The 16,770-nt window shown below is 38.0% G+C and overlaps 1 protein-coding gene across 1 annotated transcript in view; it reads left to right on the forward strand.

The window, feature by feature from the left end:
• Positions 1 to 16,770, forward strand: part of dnah9 (dynein, axonemal, heavy chain 9) — a 101,452-nt gene that overhangs the window by 27,110 nt on the left and 57,572 nt on the right. Inside the window, exons 25-33 of the mRNA XM_016440776.1 lie at positions 4,509 to 4,666; positions 5,311 to 5,449; positions 6,840 to 7,127; positions 11,384 to 11,594; positions 11,671 to 11,798; positions 11,946 to 12,054; positions 13,016 to 13,163; positions 13,880 to 14,054; positions 14,192 to 14,365. Coding sequence (XP_016296262.1) covers positions 4,509 to 4,666; positions 5,311 to 5,449; positions 6,840 to 7,127; positions 11,384 to 11,594; positions 11,671 to 11,798; positions 11,946 to 12,054; positions 13,016 to 13,163; positions 13,880 to 14,054; positions 14,192 to 14,365 — 1,530 coding nt within the window. The remainder of the gene's footprint in view (positions 1 to 4,508; positions 4,667 to 5,310; positions 5,450 to 6,839; positions 7,128 to 11,383; positions 11,595 to 11,670; positions 11,799 to 11,945; positions 12,055 to 13,015; positions 13,164 to 13,879; positions 14,055 to 14,191; positions 14,366 to 16,770) is intronic.

Consider the following 16,770-nt stretch of genomic DNA (forward strand, 5'->3'; position numbering starts at 1 on the left):
ACGCTGGTTTGGGGGGGGGGGGGGTCTGATCCCCTTAAAGAAGGCTTGATCCCCCCTGATGGATGTCAAAACTAGATGTAGTAACCTAGAAAGTAACCTATGCATAAAATGGAGATTTACTTGTAAATATGAAGATGCATTTCTGTAGCTGACATTACCTGAGAGGTTGAAGTAAATACGCAATATCACACAACTCAAGCAAGAGAGCTGATTTTTTTCCTGAATATCTGCACGAATACAAATGTGATATTGATTTTGATACAAGAGTTCAATAAACAGTAAATTTAAAGTGTTACATTTTAGACACAATATTGTCAGTATTATCTGTTTTTGAGCAATTTTGCTAATGAAAATATTACCTATAAAGCCCCAGCAGAACTCTCTATAACTGTTTGTGAAAGTGATCAAAACAGACAATATTCAGTACAACAATCACAATACTGTGTCTAACTTCTTGGTTATTGAACTGTTGTATAAATCAACTTCACATTTGCAATTGTGCAGATCTTGGGGAGAAACTGCACTCTTGCTGGTGTGATATTACTGAACTATATCATATGATATAAATATAAGGGTAATTTTTTTGCGCTCATATCTTGAATTTTAGACTCATAAAACTGCATTCTAATAGGCTTCATCATGAAGTCAGTCGTCCTGCATCAGGTTCATCAGCTGATGGACAGGTCTGGACGGGGTGGCTGAATTAAGTGTCATAATCTTTTGAATGCATTATTTTTTCCATAATTAATCGCACCAAATTAAACCGTTAAATCGACAGCCCTGCTTGAAATGCAACCAGGGAAAGTTTTTGCCTAAAAATAAATATATAATGCATCAGGAAAACACTGCATGAGAAAAATCCAGCTTTTATGATTCACTCAACAGTTACATCAGCTGCTTATGTGTCACATCATCTCATAATGCCATGGCATCTGCTGTTTGCCATTGAGATTTTATGCCTTGCAATTCAGAGTTTACGCAAGGATGCTGCAGCGCTGCAGACACACGTACTGTAGTTGAATGAATCATCTTCATAACGCTGGCAGACGTAATTTGCTCACAATGGCTATTATGTTGAAGATGATGATGGGCATGATTATAAAGAGTTTGATGTGTAGCTGCTCGTTCATCTTGAGACGCATTTTGTTGTGATACAGTGCGACAGGTTTTAATGGCCAATTCCTGAAAAGGTGCACTTTTTCCTTTGAAAGCGAGAAAGATTTGTCTGAAATGTCAGGACATTGAAAAGGTGTGATAAAAAATTAATTACCTTTTCCTTTTGTAGTGTTTTCAGAGAGCAGCTGTCACGAAGAACAATTTACAGTGAATCAGAACATCAGAGTAATGATAGCGAGGCGTTTGTCATGCCGTCTGACAGGAAGCGACTGCCGTTTAGCCTTCTCCTTTTTTAAGTAGGAGGATATTTCGCTGGAATTTAGTCCATTCAAATTTTATTCTCACAAGGACAGATAGAATCAATTTTCCATTTGGTTAAGCTAAAACAAACAGAAGGGCCTCGAGACGTATCAATATTGAGACAAATTAACCAGCTCCAGCATTCACCTCACCGCCGCTCACCATGGGAGGGAAACAGATTTACAGAGGAGTGTCCCCAAATATCAAGCACTTTGTTTTCACCTTTTTATTAATTACGAACAACGAGGCTGTTGTCAAGCCAGGCAATTCATGGAATAGGAAACAAAAATGATCATTCTGTCCTCATTTACTCACTCTCATGATGCTCCAAACCTGTATTGATGCACATGATGGTTAGAAAAATGTCTGAGCTGCTCTGGTCCACACAATAGAATTGAATGGGGACCAGGACCAAAAACATCCTAAAAAGAGGTTCATATAACGTCAAGTCACAGTAGCGCTTTATACAATACATGTGGTTTCAAAGCAGTTTCACAGTAATGAACAGGAAAATAACAAAAAATATTTAAAATTCATCCAATACGAGACAAATTCAAAATCTGCAGTCCAGCCGCTCTACAGAAGACAATAGTGTCAGATCAATTCAATTCTACTTTAGTTCTCATCCCATAGTGCTGATAGTGATAGTAAAATTGATAATAGAATTGAATATTCTTAGGAGGTTTAAAAGTAACTTTTGAAGTCATATGATAATCTTGCTTTATAAGCCCCTTTCACATAGCAGTACCAGTAAATTGCTGTAAAATTACCAGAACGACTTACCGGTAAATGCAAAAATGCACTGTTCACACAGGCAACGGCATTTAGTCTTTTTACTGGTAAAGCACCATTCATACATCAGTGTTTTTGTTAATGTTTTAATTTTTGTGTCTAACGTTCACATTTATGCAGCTGCTTTTGGCCCAGAGATGTCATATTAGATGACTTTAGACATTTTTTTTTTGCTTCTGTAAACAGCGTGGAGTAAATGCGTCATCTGCATCAGAATGTTATGACATACGTGTTCATACCGGTAATCTCGTTCTGCGTTCACACAGAGCACATCACCGGTAATTTACCGGTAACGTTACAACTCAACGTTACAAAAACCGGTATTTTTTAAAAGGTCCTGTTCACACATGATCTCTTAACAGTAATATACTATTAATTCACCAGTTAAGACTGTATGTGTGAAAGACCCTATAGTTACCTGTTACGACCCTGTCTAGGGTAAGGCCGCAACATAAACTGAAATCAACAATCAAAGATCCTTTATACATTTATTTACAGAACCACGAGTGAAAACACAACTTCAGGGGTTCTGTAAATAAATGTATAAAGGATCTTTGATTGTTGATTTCAGTTTGTGTTGCAGCCTTCCCCTTGACAGCGGTGTAACAATTGGGGGCTCGTCTGGGATTTGAACCCGGGACCTCTCACACCCGAAGCGAGAATCATACCCCTAGACTATATGAATTCATTCATTGTTTGGAAAAGAGCAGCATGGACATTCTGGTAAACATCTGCTTTTGAGTTCCACAGAACAAAGTCAGTCAGATAATTAAACATACTAAAGATAACTCATTTTTTTATTTTTGAGTACCCAAACCCTTTAATATTTCCCAGTAATTTCCACTCTTGTGTCCCGGTCACCCTCTTAGGTTCTTCTGCTGTTTCAGCTCTTAATGCACGCCTGTGCGTGGCTTAGATGCTCTGCTATAGAACAGCATGTAAAATTCATGAAAGCAGTGTAAGGTTTGGAGTTCACGTAAGGCCATGGCAGGGTAAAACCTCATATCTTATTCCATCAGCTCTAAGCAATATCTGACTCGCTCTTAATGTTATATGTCAGTGTTTATCTGCTAGCAGCCTGAACTCTATCAGACTGTCTTCAGTGCTGCGAGCGGCTGAATCATAGCTGTTTCAGACACTAAACCCGTCCTCACGCCCTGTTGACAGGTTAACCGTTCGCTGTAATCCAATTAGATCTTTTTTTGATTGTCACTTCATAAAATATTCCATTAAAGCACAGCCTGCCTGTATCCTGATCTAGCATTCGTGCTTCCTATTCTTTTCTCTCCACACTGATCAGTGGCTAATATGAATTTGTTATATAAAGTTCAATTTGATTATTTCATCAAGGTCAGTGGAGGGAGTGAAAGGAACAAGGATTTGGCTGTTTAAACACATTTATGTCCTAGTAAGCCATGCCTCTTGTACTGTAGGCTGTAAATGAGTTATAAAGCATAAACGCAATTGCTCACTTCTCAGTGGCCTTGCTTCTGGAAGGATTTTTCACATTGATTTTCTCTAAAAGGATTTATAAAATTCTTAAAACAAGACTTTAAGCCATTAACCAAACAGCTCTGTATTTCTAGAAAAGTCACTTTTGATTTGCAAAAAAATCTGCAAAATACTCAAATTAATTCTTCATGAAGCATGTAGTAATGATAATAGTAATACACTTTTAAATAGTTTTATTGATTAGAAATATTAAAATACTGTTTTAAGTTTTGTTGTTGTAGTTGATATACTGTATGTAAATTCGATTTTTAAAGTTTTTCCCATATATTTTCATTGCATTTTTTACATTTATCATTTTCTGTTTATTCTCTTCTTGCCATTTTTATGTTTGTGTTACTTTATCCTCAGTGTTGTAAGATTTTATCGGATTGTATTATGTATGTACAGTATATGCAAAAAAAGTTTGTTTTTAAATGTAATGTTTTTAAACAGTCCAACATGTACAGAAACAGAAAGTCGCAGACAAATTTGTTTACATTGTAATGCTTGATTTTAGCGAGCAGTTTCTGCTGAGCTCCTTTGCCTCAGTTTGGCTTTTTCATACTAACATTGACTCTGTTAAACACAATCTGCATTACGCCTTTATCAGATGTTTAAATAAGCGCTAACAATCTCAGAGCTCATGGTTGGTCTCTCTTAAAGGTTTATTTTTATTAAATAAGTAAATGTGATTTTGACATCCAGCTCCCTGTTGTGCTCTTTGTGTTGATTTATGCTCTCTTTCTCAAGTGCAACTAACATACGTTCTGTTCCATTTACATTTATATTGCTGATGTGTGATCCATCAGGTCAAAAGTATTCAAGATGCCATTCGAGACAAAAAGAAGAGGTTTAACTTCATGGGCGAGGATGTGAACCTGGTCCCGTCGGTGGGCATCTTTATCACCATGAACCCGGGCTACGCCGGCAGGACTGAGTTGCCAGAAAACCTCAAGGCTCTCTTCAGGTGCGCTGCGGATTTGCATTTCATTCGGTGCCATTTGCTTTTAAAGGGGAATTCTGCCGCTTTAAATATCGACATCTGCATCCTGGTTATAAGGAGATTGGATGCACCTGTGCTTCTTTATCACACAGATTTTAAATTATTTTGTGCAGTTCAAACAATAAAAAAAAACTTTTTTCCCCATTAGATCTGTTTTCCTCTGTAGAGTCAGCATTCACAAACACATTTTAATTTGACCGCCTATTTGTGGCTGCATACTCATACTCATAAACATAATACATGTTCATAGACATCAAGCTCTCAAACACAGATGAGCTGCATCTCCAGCCAGGTGTTGTTCTCCATCAGATGAACACTTACAACTAATGCAGATTATGTTAATTACCATAAAACATTTTCTGAAGTGATGCCTTTTTATTATTATATTATATTATATTATATTATTCGAGTTAGTTGACATAACGTCTAAAGTGGACTATCAAAAAGAAGTGTGAGCAACAAATGTTTTAGTGCTGGAATAAGCTGTGTGTAAATACATGTCTATAGTCGGTTACTGTATAACAGACTGTATGTAAGTGTGATAGGCCTGATCTGCATGTATGCTGCGTTTGATTCAGTCATGATGTTGTTTCGTTGTGTTTCTGCAGGCCATGTGCAATGGTGGTGCCAGATTTCGAGCTCATCTGTGAGATCATGCTGGTGGCCGAGGGTTTCCTCGAGGCTCGACTTCTGGCCAGAAAGTTCATCACTCTCTATCAGCTGTGCAAGGAGCTGCTCTCCAAACAGGTTTAGACGTCTCACACTATCGCTCCAATTAAGTTAGCAGCTGTGTCACATAAAAGCTTCAACTCGTTAAGCCAGAGCAGTTTTCTCAGCCATTTGTTTATCTGTCATTGGGATTTTATTTGATTGCGATGTTATGAGACTCCCAATTGCGTTCTAATAAAAATGTTGTCAATCCCGCTATCATACTGCTGTTACTCTATAAATAGTTTTTATGTACATCTGCTACAGACTGTGAAAGTGAGAAATCAAAGACTTTATAATTCACAGCGTTTCGGCTGCAGTAGCTGCATTGATTCTAAGTCTCTCTCATTGTCGCTGTCTTCTCGTTTTTTGTCAAAACATGTTTTTCTCAGGATCACTATTACTGGGAACATGCTAATTCATGTTAATAATGTGCTAAAACGTGTTAGAAACATGCTAGCCGTGTGCTAAACAAGTTAGGGACATTGTATAATTGTGTTAAAACATGCTAGCAACATGTTGAAAATGCTAAACATTTTAGAAACACGCTTTCATAGTGTTAAACATGCTAAAAATGCTAGAAACATGCTAATTAATGTTAGCCATGTATTGAACATGTTAGAAACATGCTAGTATAGTGTTAAACATACTAGCAACACGTTAAAAATGCTAAACATGCCAGAAACATGCTAGCATAGTGTTAACATGCTAGATGCATGTTAAAACATGCTAACAACATGCCAACGTATGTTAGCAGCATGCTAAGGGTCCGTCATGTCTGAAAACATACTAGTAAATGCCAAATGATGATGAGATGCAGCTGTGTTAGCAAAATGTAAGCATAATGTTAAAACATGCTAGAAACATGTTAATCTATGTTAGCAATGTGCTAAAAGTTGTTTGCCATGTGGTAAAACATGGTAGAAACATGCTAGCAACATGTTTCCAGAGTGCTAAAACATGTGACCAATATTATAAGTTATTATATTATGTTAAAACATGTTAGCACTGTGATAAATCATGCCAGCAATGCTACAACATGACAACAATGCATTTTAATCATGTTAACAAATTGTTAAAACATGTTATAAGTTGCTAGCGATGTGCTAAAACATACAAGAAACATGCTAGCAATGTGCAAAAACATGTTATTTTATTGACTTTCTCTAACTTCTCTGAGTAAAACCTTATTTTAAACTTTCAGTCCCGGCTTTGTCAAGCCAACATCAAAGTTTGTTATCAAACATTCCTCATCTAGTTATTAGTCAGTGTGTAACAGCGTTTCAGCTGCAGTGATTCCACTTTGTTATTCTGTGATTCCACTCGGTGGTTCTGTGATTAGACTTAGTGATTCAACTCAGTGATTCTGTGACTGATTCTCTCTCAGTCTCTCTCTCTCATTGTGTTCTCCCGTGTCGTCCTGTTTCAGGATCACTATGACTGGGGCCTGCGGGCCATTAAGTCGGTGCTGGTTGTGGCCGGGTCGCTGAAGAGAGGAGATCCGGGCAGAGCGGAGGATCAGGTGCTGATGAGAGCGCTGAGAGACTTTAACGTCCCTAAGATTGTGACTGACGACATGCCTGTGTTCATGGGCCTGATCGGGGACCTGTTCCCAGCGCTTGACGTGCCCCGCAAACGGGACATGGACTTTGAGAAATTCGTCAAGCAGTCCGTGCTGGATCTCAAGCTGCAGGCCGAGGACAACTTTGTGCTGAAGGTGATCTACATACTGATATACTGATCTATCTGTATATCTATTTTGGAAAACTTTTACTTCACTATATTGCATAATATCTTTTTCTCCAATTCATTTCATAAAACTATATCATTCCTCCTTATTTCAAACTCAAGAATTCGCCGCTCCCTCTGAGATGCAAGAAAAATGTCTGATTCATGAACTAACTGATTCTTTCTAATGAACCTGCTGAATCGGTTAGCAAATCACACTGAAAGATTAATTCGCAAATCAGACTGATCCGATTGCAGCTGCTCTTGAATAAACAACTCACAGATTCAATGATCTGGTCAAAAGTGAGCGCAGTTGATGGCATGAAAAGTTATTAATGACGAATTTTAGAATTGATTATTATAAATTAAATCTAGTGTGTTTGCATAGTGTTCCTCTTAATGTTAACACTTTTTACCCTATGTCATGTCTATACAGTTTATTTTATACTATTTTTATACATTTTGTTTTTCCTACTTTTTAAAATACTATATGGTATATTTTTTTCAAGTACTTCATCCACCACTGATTTTATGCTACATTTTTACTCAAAATTCATCCTAAATAAAAAAAAAAAAAAAAAAAAAAAAAAAAATTATTTAAAATATTCAAAATAAATATAAAAATATCTCACTATATATTCTTATTTAAAAATAAAGATAGATATATATAGATAGATGATATATAGATAGATAGATGATAGATATATAGATATAGATATGTTTTATTTCAAAATACAATTTAACAATTTATTTTATTCACAACATCTATACATAATAGTTATTTATTAATTTATGCTAGTTTGACCATTGACAAAAATGTCAGTAGAATTTGGAATCAACCAAGTGGACATTAATCAACAAAGTGTTTGGCCATTTTGAAATTATCAACATCATGACATATTGACAGTCATGACAAACGATGTCAATAATTTAAAAAATCAAACATTGGACAGCCAATGACTTAATATAGTGATTAATCAGCTAAGTGTTGCTACAGGAGTTGTGTGAGGTGTTCTGAAAGCAAGCGTCATCTCTCGCTCCAGGCTTTCTGTCCTCATCGAGGAGCGAGAAATGAAGAAGCCGATCAGAACGCTTTGAGCACTGATGGGAAATTGCTGTCGTTTCAGTCCGCTCTCATACTCCGTTCCAGACAGCCTGTCAGTTTGTGCATTTTTTGGCAAAGATCTTACTCTGGTCCCTTTTGAAACTAGTATCGTTTGAAGAGAAACAAAACGACAATTTCAAAATTTACATCTGCGGACTAGTAATCACTATTGACTTCACGTCAGTTCGTGATTGACAGACAACCTCGAGGTTCATCAGGACTCAAAGAATCATCTACTGAACCAGTGCAGTCCTAATCGATGCCACTCTAGCATTTTTTCTTCTTCGGGTTGCACATTGTCTTCCTTTTAGAGCCATAAACCTGCTGTTGTGTTTCAAGCAAATAGACATTAGTGTCAAAGCAGTCTGGAAGTGGATATATTGGACAAATCAAAGATAGCAGGAATTACAGTGTAATAGCGCCTCAGGTGCCGGAGCACAGCTCTAATTCTGAGCATTAGGATGAGCTCTGGATATCAGCCTCTGCGTTCAGCAGAGCCAGGGGAAATAAGTGCAATCTCACACAGGTCAAAGAGCCACAGAAACAACATAACAGCACTCCATCAGCAGAGGCTGATGCTCCACCGCGTGTTTAACCCCTTCACAGTAAGAGGAGAGACGCGGGTCAGCGTGCTGCGGCCCGTCTGACCGTCCGCGCTCTGATTGGCTGGAGGGCAGGTGCGAGAGGAGGAAGAGGTGCGTTATTAAGCCACATCTCTGATAGACATCAGATCAAAGCAGCAATCAGCAAACCCTCAGAGATGCCAAAGCAGCGCTGCAGAGCCCGACGGGGAGCTGCATCAATGCCATTGATTGAACATGCCATCAGATCCAAGAGGAAGATCTTGCGCTTCTGCTGCGCTTGGCTCTCAGAGGGAAGCGGCTCACTGTAAAAATGTTTATCATACTCATAATGCTCCAGCAATCATCTAATTGTGGTGTTTCAACTGCGGTAAAGCTACAGTTGTAATGTGTCATTATGAAACGCTCTGTAGTATGTCTGTCAGAGTTTTGGCAGCTACCGTATTTCCTGGAACAGAAGTCATGTTTTTATAATCTGAAACGTCTTATGACTTGTATTCTAAATCGAATAATATAATACCGTTAGAAATCAAGCATGCGTAATGTAATTTACCATAGAATGTAATTCTGGGGTAAATTACATCTATTCTATGGTGCGTAATGTAATTTACCATAGAAATATGATGTTTCTTTTTTGTTTGTGTAACTGTTATAGCGCCCTTTATAGCACAATCTATATAAAAGTTGGCATGTTTTTTTAGAACCATATGCTGCGTATGCTCACCTAGTTTCATGAAGTTTTGGGTTTTAGTTTAGGAATTATAGACTTTTGGGTATATTTGGCCATGTCCATTTTTTAGTGACCCTGTTATACGGTATCTAACCAAAGTGTAAAGTTCAACATTTTTTTGATAATTATTGACCTAGAGAGTCTAGAGAATTGTGCTTCAGTGTTTTTGTTTTTTTTTGTTTTTTGTTTTTTGAGGTTGAGCAGAAAACCTAGGAGTAGTTCGCAAAAGTATGTTTATCACATAAACTCAAATATTTAACAAACAATTTGATTGACTGATGCAAAGGTGTTCAGAATGAGACGATCTATCATATGATATGTGTTTGTGTGCAAAGTTGCGAAATATTCAGTCGTTTACACGCTTGAAAAATGTGATATCGCCCCCCAGTGGCTGATTTCTTTCAAATTTTCCCACAAACCGAGGGACGTGAGTCCAACAGGCCTACTGAGTTTCGTTGTGTTTGGCCTCTGTGTTAACCCCAATATACAGTAATAGGTGCTCGAAATTCATTGGCTGAGGCAGGCTACATTTTTTGAGATACACAACCGTGCTCATAGACAGCCGTTGCACTTTGGACAAAGACACTGTATGTGAATTGTCAAGTTAACGGATGCATAGTTATAGCCGTTTTTATGTTTTTGTCCTTTTGTAGCACCACACAGTGGCCAGACGCTGCTATTTTTTTCTCATGTGACCTCAGATTGAGGTCTTACATATGCGTATTAAGTTTGGTGTAAATATCTCATTCCGTTGAAAAGTTATAGCTGTTTTAGGAAAAATGTCTCTTTTGAACATTTTGGTGTTTATTTGCGTAGGTTCCTCTGCGTGTTCCTCTGGTTCCTTTTGGTATTCCTATGTTTTTTTTTTTGTTTTTGATAATAATTTATATTCACTCTGCAGATAATTTTTCTGCAATGGTTTGGTTCCGATCGAGTGAAAAACCTAGAACTAGTTCGCAAAAGTGTTTTTCAAAAACTCCAAAATAGCCAAAAATGTTCGTCTTGATGATATAAGACACTTGAGTCTGTGACAAGCGCTTTAGGAGTTACAGTATGAACGATTTTGTACTTTAGATCCCTGTAGCTCCCCCGTTAGGCCAATCTGGGCAAGCCTTGGTGACTTTGTGGACTGACTGTGAGCTTTGAAAATTTTAACAATTACAATAGGATATCAGGGCTACGTGCTTGTACCCCTAATTATTTCATTAATTTTGATCTAATACTCACCTTGAGTATGATTCACTAAATACAGTATAACTGACTCATTAGCGAATCACACTGCTCAGACTGCTCCTTATGTGTTCGATTTGCTAAGAAGAGCAAACCTTATTAATTTGTGCTGTAGATTCAGTTCTGTCTGGTGATGCTAGTGGTGCAGACACTACAAACTTTGCCTTTAAACACATCAAATGTTTGAATTGTAATGTTTCCCTAGTAGTATTGAGTCTTCACTGTAGGAAACAGAGAACTGTTTCGCATGTGCATTATTAAAACAATACCACAGTGACAGACTGTCCGCTTCTGCGGTACTGCAGATGCACCCGGCCCGTTCCCAAAACTGAACTCACGCACAGCTTCATTGTCTGCCTGTTTGCCAGAGGTGCCATTAAACAGCACAGGGAAGAGACTTCTCGAACTTTTTGTTGGTTTTGTTTTGAAATGTTTGGCGTGAAGTCACAGCGGTGCTGAAAACCACTAGATACTTTGACAGGCCGGATCTGCTGAAACTGCTTTTAGCCAGTCCTGCTAGTTTGTCTCTCCTGTGTGCACTTTATAGCAGAAACACCAAAACGGTCGTGTTCTGAGTGTGATGTGTGTCTGTGTCTCAGGTGGTCCAGCTGGAGGAGCTGCTGGCTGTCCGTCACTCCGTGTTCGTGGTGGGAAACGCCGGCACTGGCAAATCCCAGGTCCTCAAGTCTCTCCACAAGACGTATCAGAATATGAAGCGAAGGGCCATGTGGGCCGACCTCAACCCCAAAGCAGTCACCAACGACGAGCTGTTCGGCATTATAAACCCGGCCACGCGCGAGTGGAAGGACGGTGAGGGCTGCTGCCATTTCCAGCGCTTCCATCACAGCCCAATGCCAGACTCAACAAGTGTGCTTTTCCCCCGCAGGCCTGTTTTCTAATATCATGCGTGAGCTGGCCAACATCAGTCACACCGGGCCCAAGTGGATTGTCCTGGATGGTGATATCGATCCGATGTGGATTGAGTCGCTGAACACAGTAATGGATGATAACAAGGTAAAGCCGAGACAGCCAGAACTCCAGCTCAATATCAGCTTTCGCATGCAGCATTCAGATATCTTTATGAAAGAGAGCGCATGAAATCAGCCTCACCTTTATGTGACCTTTCGCTGAGATGACACGTGTGTGTGTGTGTGTGTCTAGGTGCTGACACTGGCCAGTAATGAGAGGATTCCTCTGAACCCGAGCATGAGGCTGGTGTTTGAGATCAGTCACCTCCGCACTGCCACTCCAGCCACCGTCTCCAGAGCCGGTTAGTGCTCACACTAACTAACTAACTAACTAACTAACAGTAATGATGCTGCTGATGTTACAAGATGTTAAAACACTGATTTCCCAATAATGAGATTTTTTTGTTTTGTTAGTCTAGCTTTTTTTTTTCTTTTTTTACAAAAAAACGTCTCTGTTTGATGTAATATAGTGTTGCATGGGCACTAATCAGACACAGTCATCTAAAAATCCAATCTCATATGTCATATGGAGCATTAGGAATCAGATGAAATTTAATAAAATGAGTCACAGATTCTTGCATGCCTTACATTCTTTTTTATTTTTTGTAGTGATGCAATGTACAAAATAATATAAGAATATTAATATTTGTAACATTAATGTTTTAGTTATTATTATTGACTAATACATTTTATTTATTTTAATATTTTAATTTATTACAAATATTATAAATATAAAATGTAGTTTTAGTTAATTATGGTCTTTTTTTTTTTTGTGGTATCAAGTGTACAGGGTTAAAATTCAGTGTAATATGTTCAAATGCTTATTTATATTTTAAAAATGTAATTTATTATTATTATTATTATTTTGGCAGATACTTTAATCCAAAGCAATTTAAATTGTATTTAAGATGGACATCTTATTTTAGATTTCAGCTCTTGCTTTCTCTGGGAATCGAACTCATGACCTTGGTATTGCTAGCACCATTTCTACTATTTGATCTACAGGATTTTTTTGTTACTGTAATTGAGGTCTGAGCATAGTTATAGCTAAAATGTAGTAATGCACAGTTTATTGAAGCAAACTACTTTTAAAAAGGTAGCTTGACTTTGCGGTCAAACAATCACCTCAATTTGAAGCTACAAATTAAAGACTAAAATTTACTTCCACAACACTTCCTAGTCTGCATCACACTGAGCCAATAAATAACGCCCTGAATGAGATCCAGAACTTTAAACTTATTTTACTGATGTGTCACCAAACAGGTATTTTGTACATCAACCCTGCGGATTTAGGCTGGAATCCTCCTGTGTCCAGCTGGATTGACGGGAGGGAAGTCCAGTCAGAGAAAGCCAATCTGACCATTCTGTTTGACAAGTACCTCCCATCATGCCTCGACACGCTCAGGTCAAGGTAGAGTCGTGAATGATTCTTGTCGTGACCATATCCGTCCAGTTAAAAATCACGTGCCATTTCTGAATTCTGATCGCAAACACTTGGCTCGTTAATATTAATTATAGCTCCCATAACAGAGAGTTCTAAGATTAAGCAATGTTTATTTTTGATATACTATATGAATGATGTTGCCAACTAGCTAAAATAAATATTTTTTAAGGTTTTGTTTTTAACATTTGTTTTATTTCAAGCAACAAAAATGTTCTTTTTATGGTTTTAGTTTTAACTATAATAACTCTTCATATAATTTTCATGTAAACCAAACCCAAATGAACATAACCAGAGAGGAAAACATCACAATGACAAACATGCCAGACTGTTTCCAATCAGCAGCACAAACAAAAACCAGTCCACGTCAGTCCGGCTCAGTGTACTCTACAGTCACGTTACAGCCGCAGAAAAACAGTAAAGAAATGTCCCTCAGCGTTATCCAAACGCTTTCCTCCTCATTCAGACGATATTGATTGACCTGCGGGTGCGCGAGTTTGTCCTCTCTTTACAGTACGACACCACCAAACTCTTCAGTCAGTATTTATTCACTGAAGTCAGTTTTAATTTGACTTTGAAGAACTCTTTCTGTCTTTGTGAGGGTGAATAAATTTCAGCTTCAGGAAATGCAGCTAGAGCCAAATGTGTATTTTGAATGTAAATCAGGTGTCTGTGTGTGTCTCCAGATTTAAGAAGATCATCCCGGTTCCTGAGCAGAGTATGGTCCAAATGCTCTGCTTCCTCCTGGAATGTCTCCTGATCCCAGAACACACTCCTCCAGACAGCCATAAGGATCTCTACGAGCTCTATTTTGTCTTCGCAGCCATCTGGGCCTTCGGAGGAACCATGTTCCAGGATCAGGTGGATCTGATGTGACTAAACTACCGACTGAGCCTTAAAGTCACACACACAAACCGCTGTGTATTCTCATTTCCACATGATTTCATCATGAATAATGGCTGTTTTTGTAATGTGTGTGAATGTGTGTTTCGCTGCAGCTGGTGGATTACAGGGTGGAGTTCAGTAAGTGGTGGGTGACAGAGTTCAAAACCATCAAGTTTCCGGCTCAAGGAACCGTATTCGATTACTACATCGATCCTGAAAGCAAAAAATTTGAGCCCTGGTCAAAAATGATTCCCAAATTTGTGATGGATCCTGACATCCCTCTTCAGGTGGGTACTGATGTGTTTGTGTTTGTAGTTCTACAAAGTGTTTATTAACCAAGGACAGCAGTCTGACAACACTTGCACTGTAAATACTACAATGCTGACAATACTACATGTGCAGCTATGACGTCTACATAGTCCTCACATGAAAGCAGTGATATTTCAGTCTTTTTTTTCTCAATAAAACTGGACAAAATGGTAAACGGTGACCATAAAAATGCTAAAATAATAATGGTTAACTAATAAAGTTTAAAAAAGCAAAATAGAATGATGATGATAAATAAAACATATACAGTGGGTACGGAAAGTATTCAGACCCCCTTACATTTTTCACTCTTTGTTATATTGCAGCCATTTGCTAAAATCATTTAAGTTAATAGAATCATAAAATTCCAAGATACTATATAAAAGCCAGACAAAATAGTTGGATTACCAGTGTTATTTTATATGTACTGTATATTAGTAATAAATTATATGTACAGTGGTGGCCAAAATTATTAGAACACTAGTATTTTCACTAGCTAAACAATAGTTTTAAGTCAGTTATTTTTATCTTTTGCTGTAGTGTGTCAGTAGAAAATATCAGTTTGCATTTCCATTTTGCCATTAATTTGAATAATCCAGTGAGATTTTTGTTTGCACAAGGAGTCTGACAAGAGCCAGTGCTCTGATCTCATCATCATCCAGTCTGTCCGGAATGACATGAAGAAACAGAGCAAACTGAGACAGACTCAATCCAGAAGAACTGTGGCAACGTTTCCAAGATGCTTCAAGAAACCTACCTGCAAAGCTACCTGAAAAACTATGCGCAAGTGCACCGAGGGCAAAAGCTGCCTTAAACGCAAAGGATGGTCCCACCAAATGTTGATTTAATTTAGTTAATAGAAGTTAATTGATAAAGAAAATCTATTTATGGCATTATTTTTGACAGCATCCTCATTTTTCAGCATTTTTACACAAGTGCCTAAAAGTTTTAACAGTACTGTAGCTTTGCAGATAGGTTTCTTGAAGCATCTTGGAGACGTTGTCACAGTTCTTCTGGATTTAGTCTGTCTCAGTTTGCTCTGTTTCCTCATGTCATTTCCAATATATATATATACGTATATTTATATTTGAAATAAATAGAAATGAAAATTAAATATATTTTATTTAATTCATTCATTTATTTTCATTTTCAATTTATTTTATTTTCAATTCCAGCTGGCATTTATTTTGTTCCAGATTAATAGGGCTGTCCCCGACTAAAGATTTTTCTGGTCGACTAGTAGTCATTCATTTTAAGCATTAGTCGACTAATCGCACATTTATTCATAAACCATTTAAATCATAATACCGAGACTTTAATTGCCTTCATAGCCTAATAAGCACTCAAGCACACGCATAAAATTTGCCACAGCGCACCGGCAGAAGTAATGATTATGAATGTGTCAGGGAAAAACAGTAAGGAGGCTGCATTAACATTTTAATAATTCATTGATAAACTAGTGCTTTTTTGTTTTCGGTTTAAGAGATGAAGTCGGCGACACTGACTCATCATCTCCGCAGTAGTGATGCACCTGTATGCATGTTTCATACGGATTACATAATCTGAGAATATTAATCTATTAATCGTAATATATAGATATATTTTTCTGTGTCTGTAAGGCAAAGATATACACGGAGTATCGCGCTCAAATTCACAGAGACTGAGACGGCAGAAAGCGCATCCTGTTTCATTATTTTACAAAAGCACAATGTTTTGTTGTTATTGTGAGTGCACACAAATAACCTTGGGGTCTTTACAGATTTGAAAGATGTATTACTCTTATCTGTATGACCAAATATGAGTATTTTAACGGGCAAGTGAGCACTCCGGCGCCTCCATCTGTCCTGCAGTGAACGCTACTATTCAGCTTCCACACTCCACACAGACACTTCAATAACGGACATTTCTCTAGGTTAACATTAGATTGAGCGGCCATGTAAAGTTGCTAATACTTACATATTTCAGTTGATAAGCCATATTTGAGGTCGATGAATGATCGAGCGTTTGGATGTTCAAGATGTATTACCATAGACTAGCTGTTAACGATTTGTCCGTCACGGATTGCGTGACTTGGCATGTGGATTTTTTTTTTTCTTCTCTGTCTTAGACCCAATCCCAATTCTATTTTATACCCCTTCCCCTTCCCCTACCCCTCCACCTACCCCTTCCCCTTGTCCCTTGAAACAGTGTGTCAAGGGGTAGGGGTGAAAATATTCCCCTAAGAATTGGGACACCACTACTATGCTGTCACACGTCATCATACGTCGTCTAGCTCCTACAATACACACACCTATACTGGTGTGCTGGTGTGGATCAGAGCCTTACTGTTCTATATTAATGCGCTGCTTACTGACACACACACACACACACACACACACACACACAC

Source organism: Sinocyclocheilus anshuiensis, unplaced genomic scaffold, assembly GCF_001515605.1.
Source record: "Sinocyclocheilus anshuiensis isolate Anshui unplaced genomic scaffold, SAMN03320099.WGS_v1.1 scaffold454, whole genome shotgun sequence".
Lineage (NCBI taxonomy): Eukaryota > Metazoa > Chordata > Actinopteri > Cypriniformes > Cyprinidae > Sinocyclocheilus > Sinocyclocheilus anshuiensis.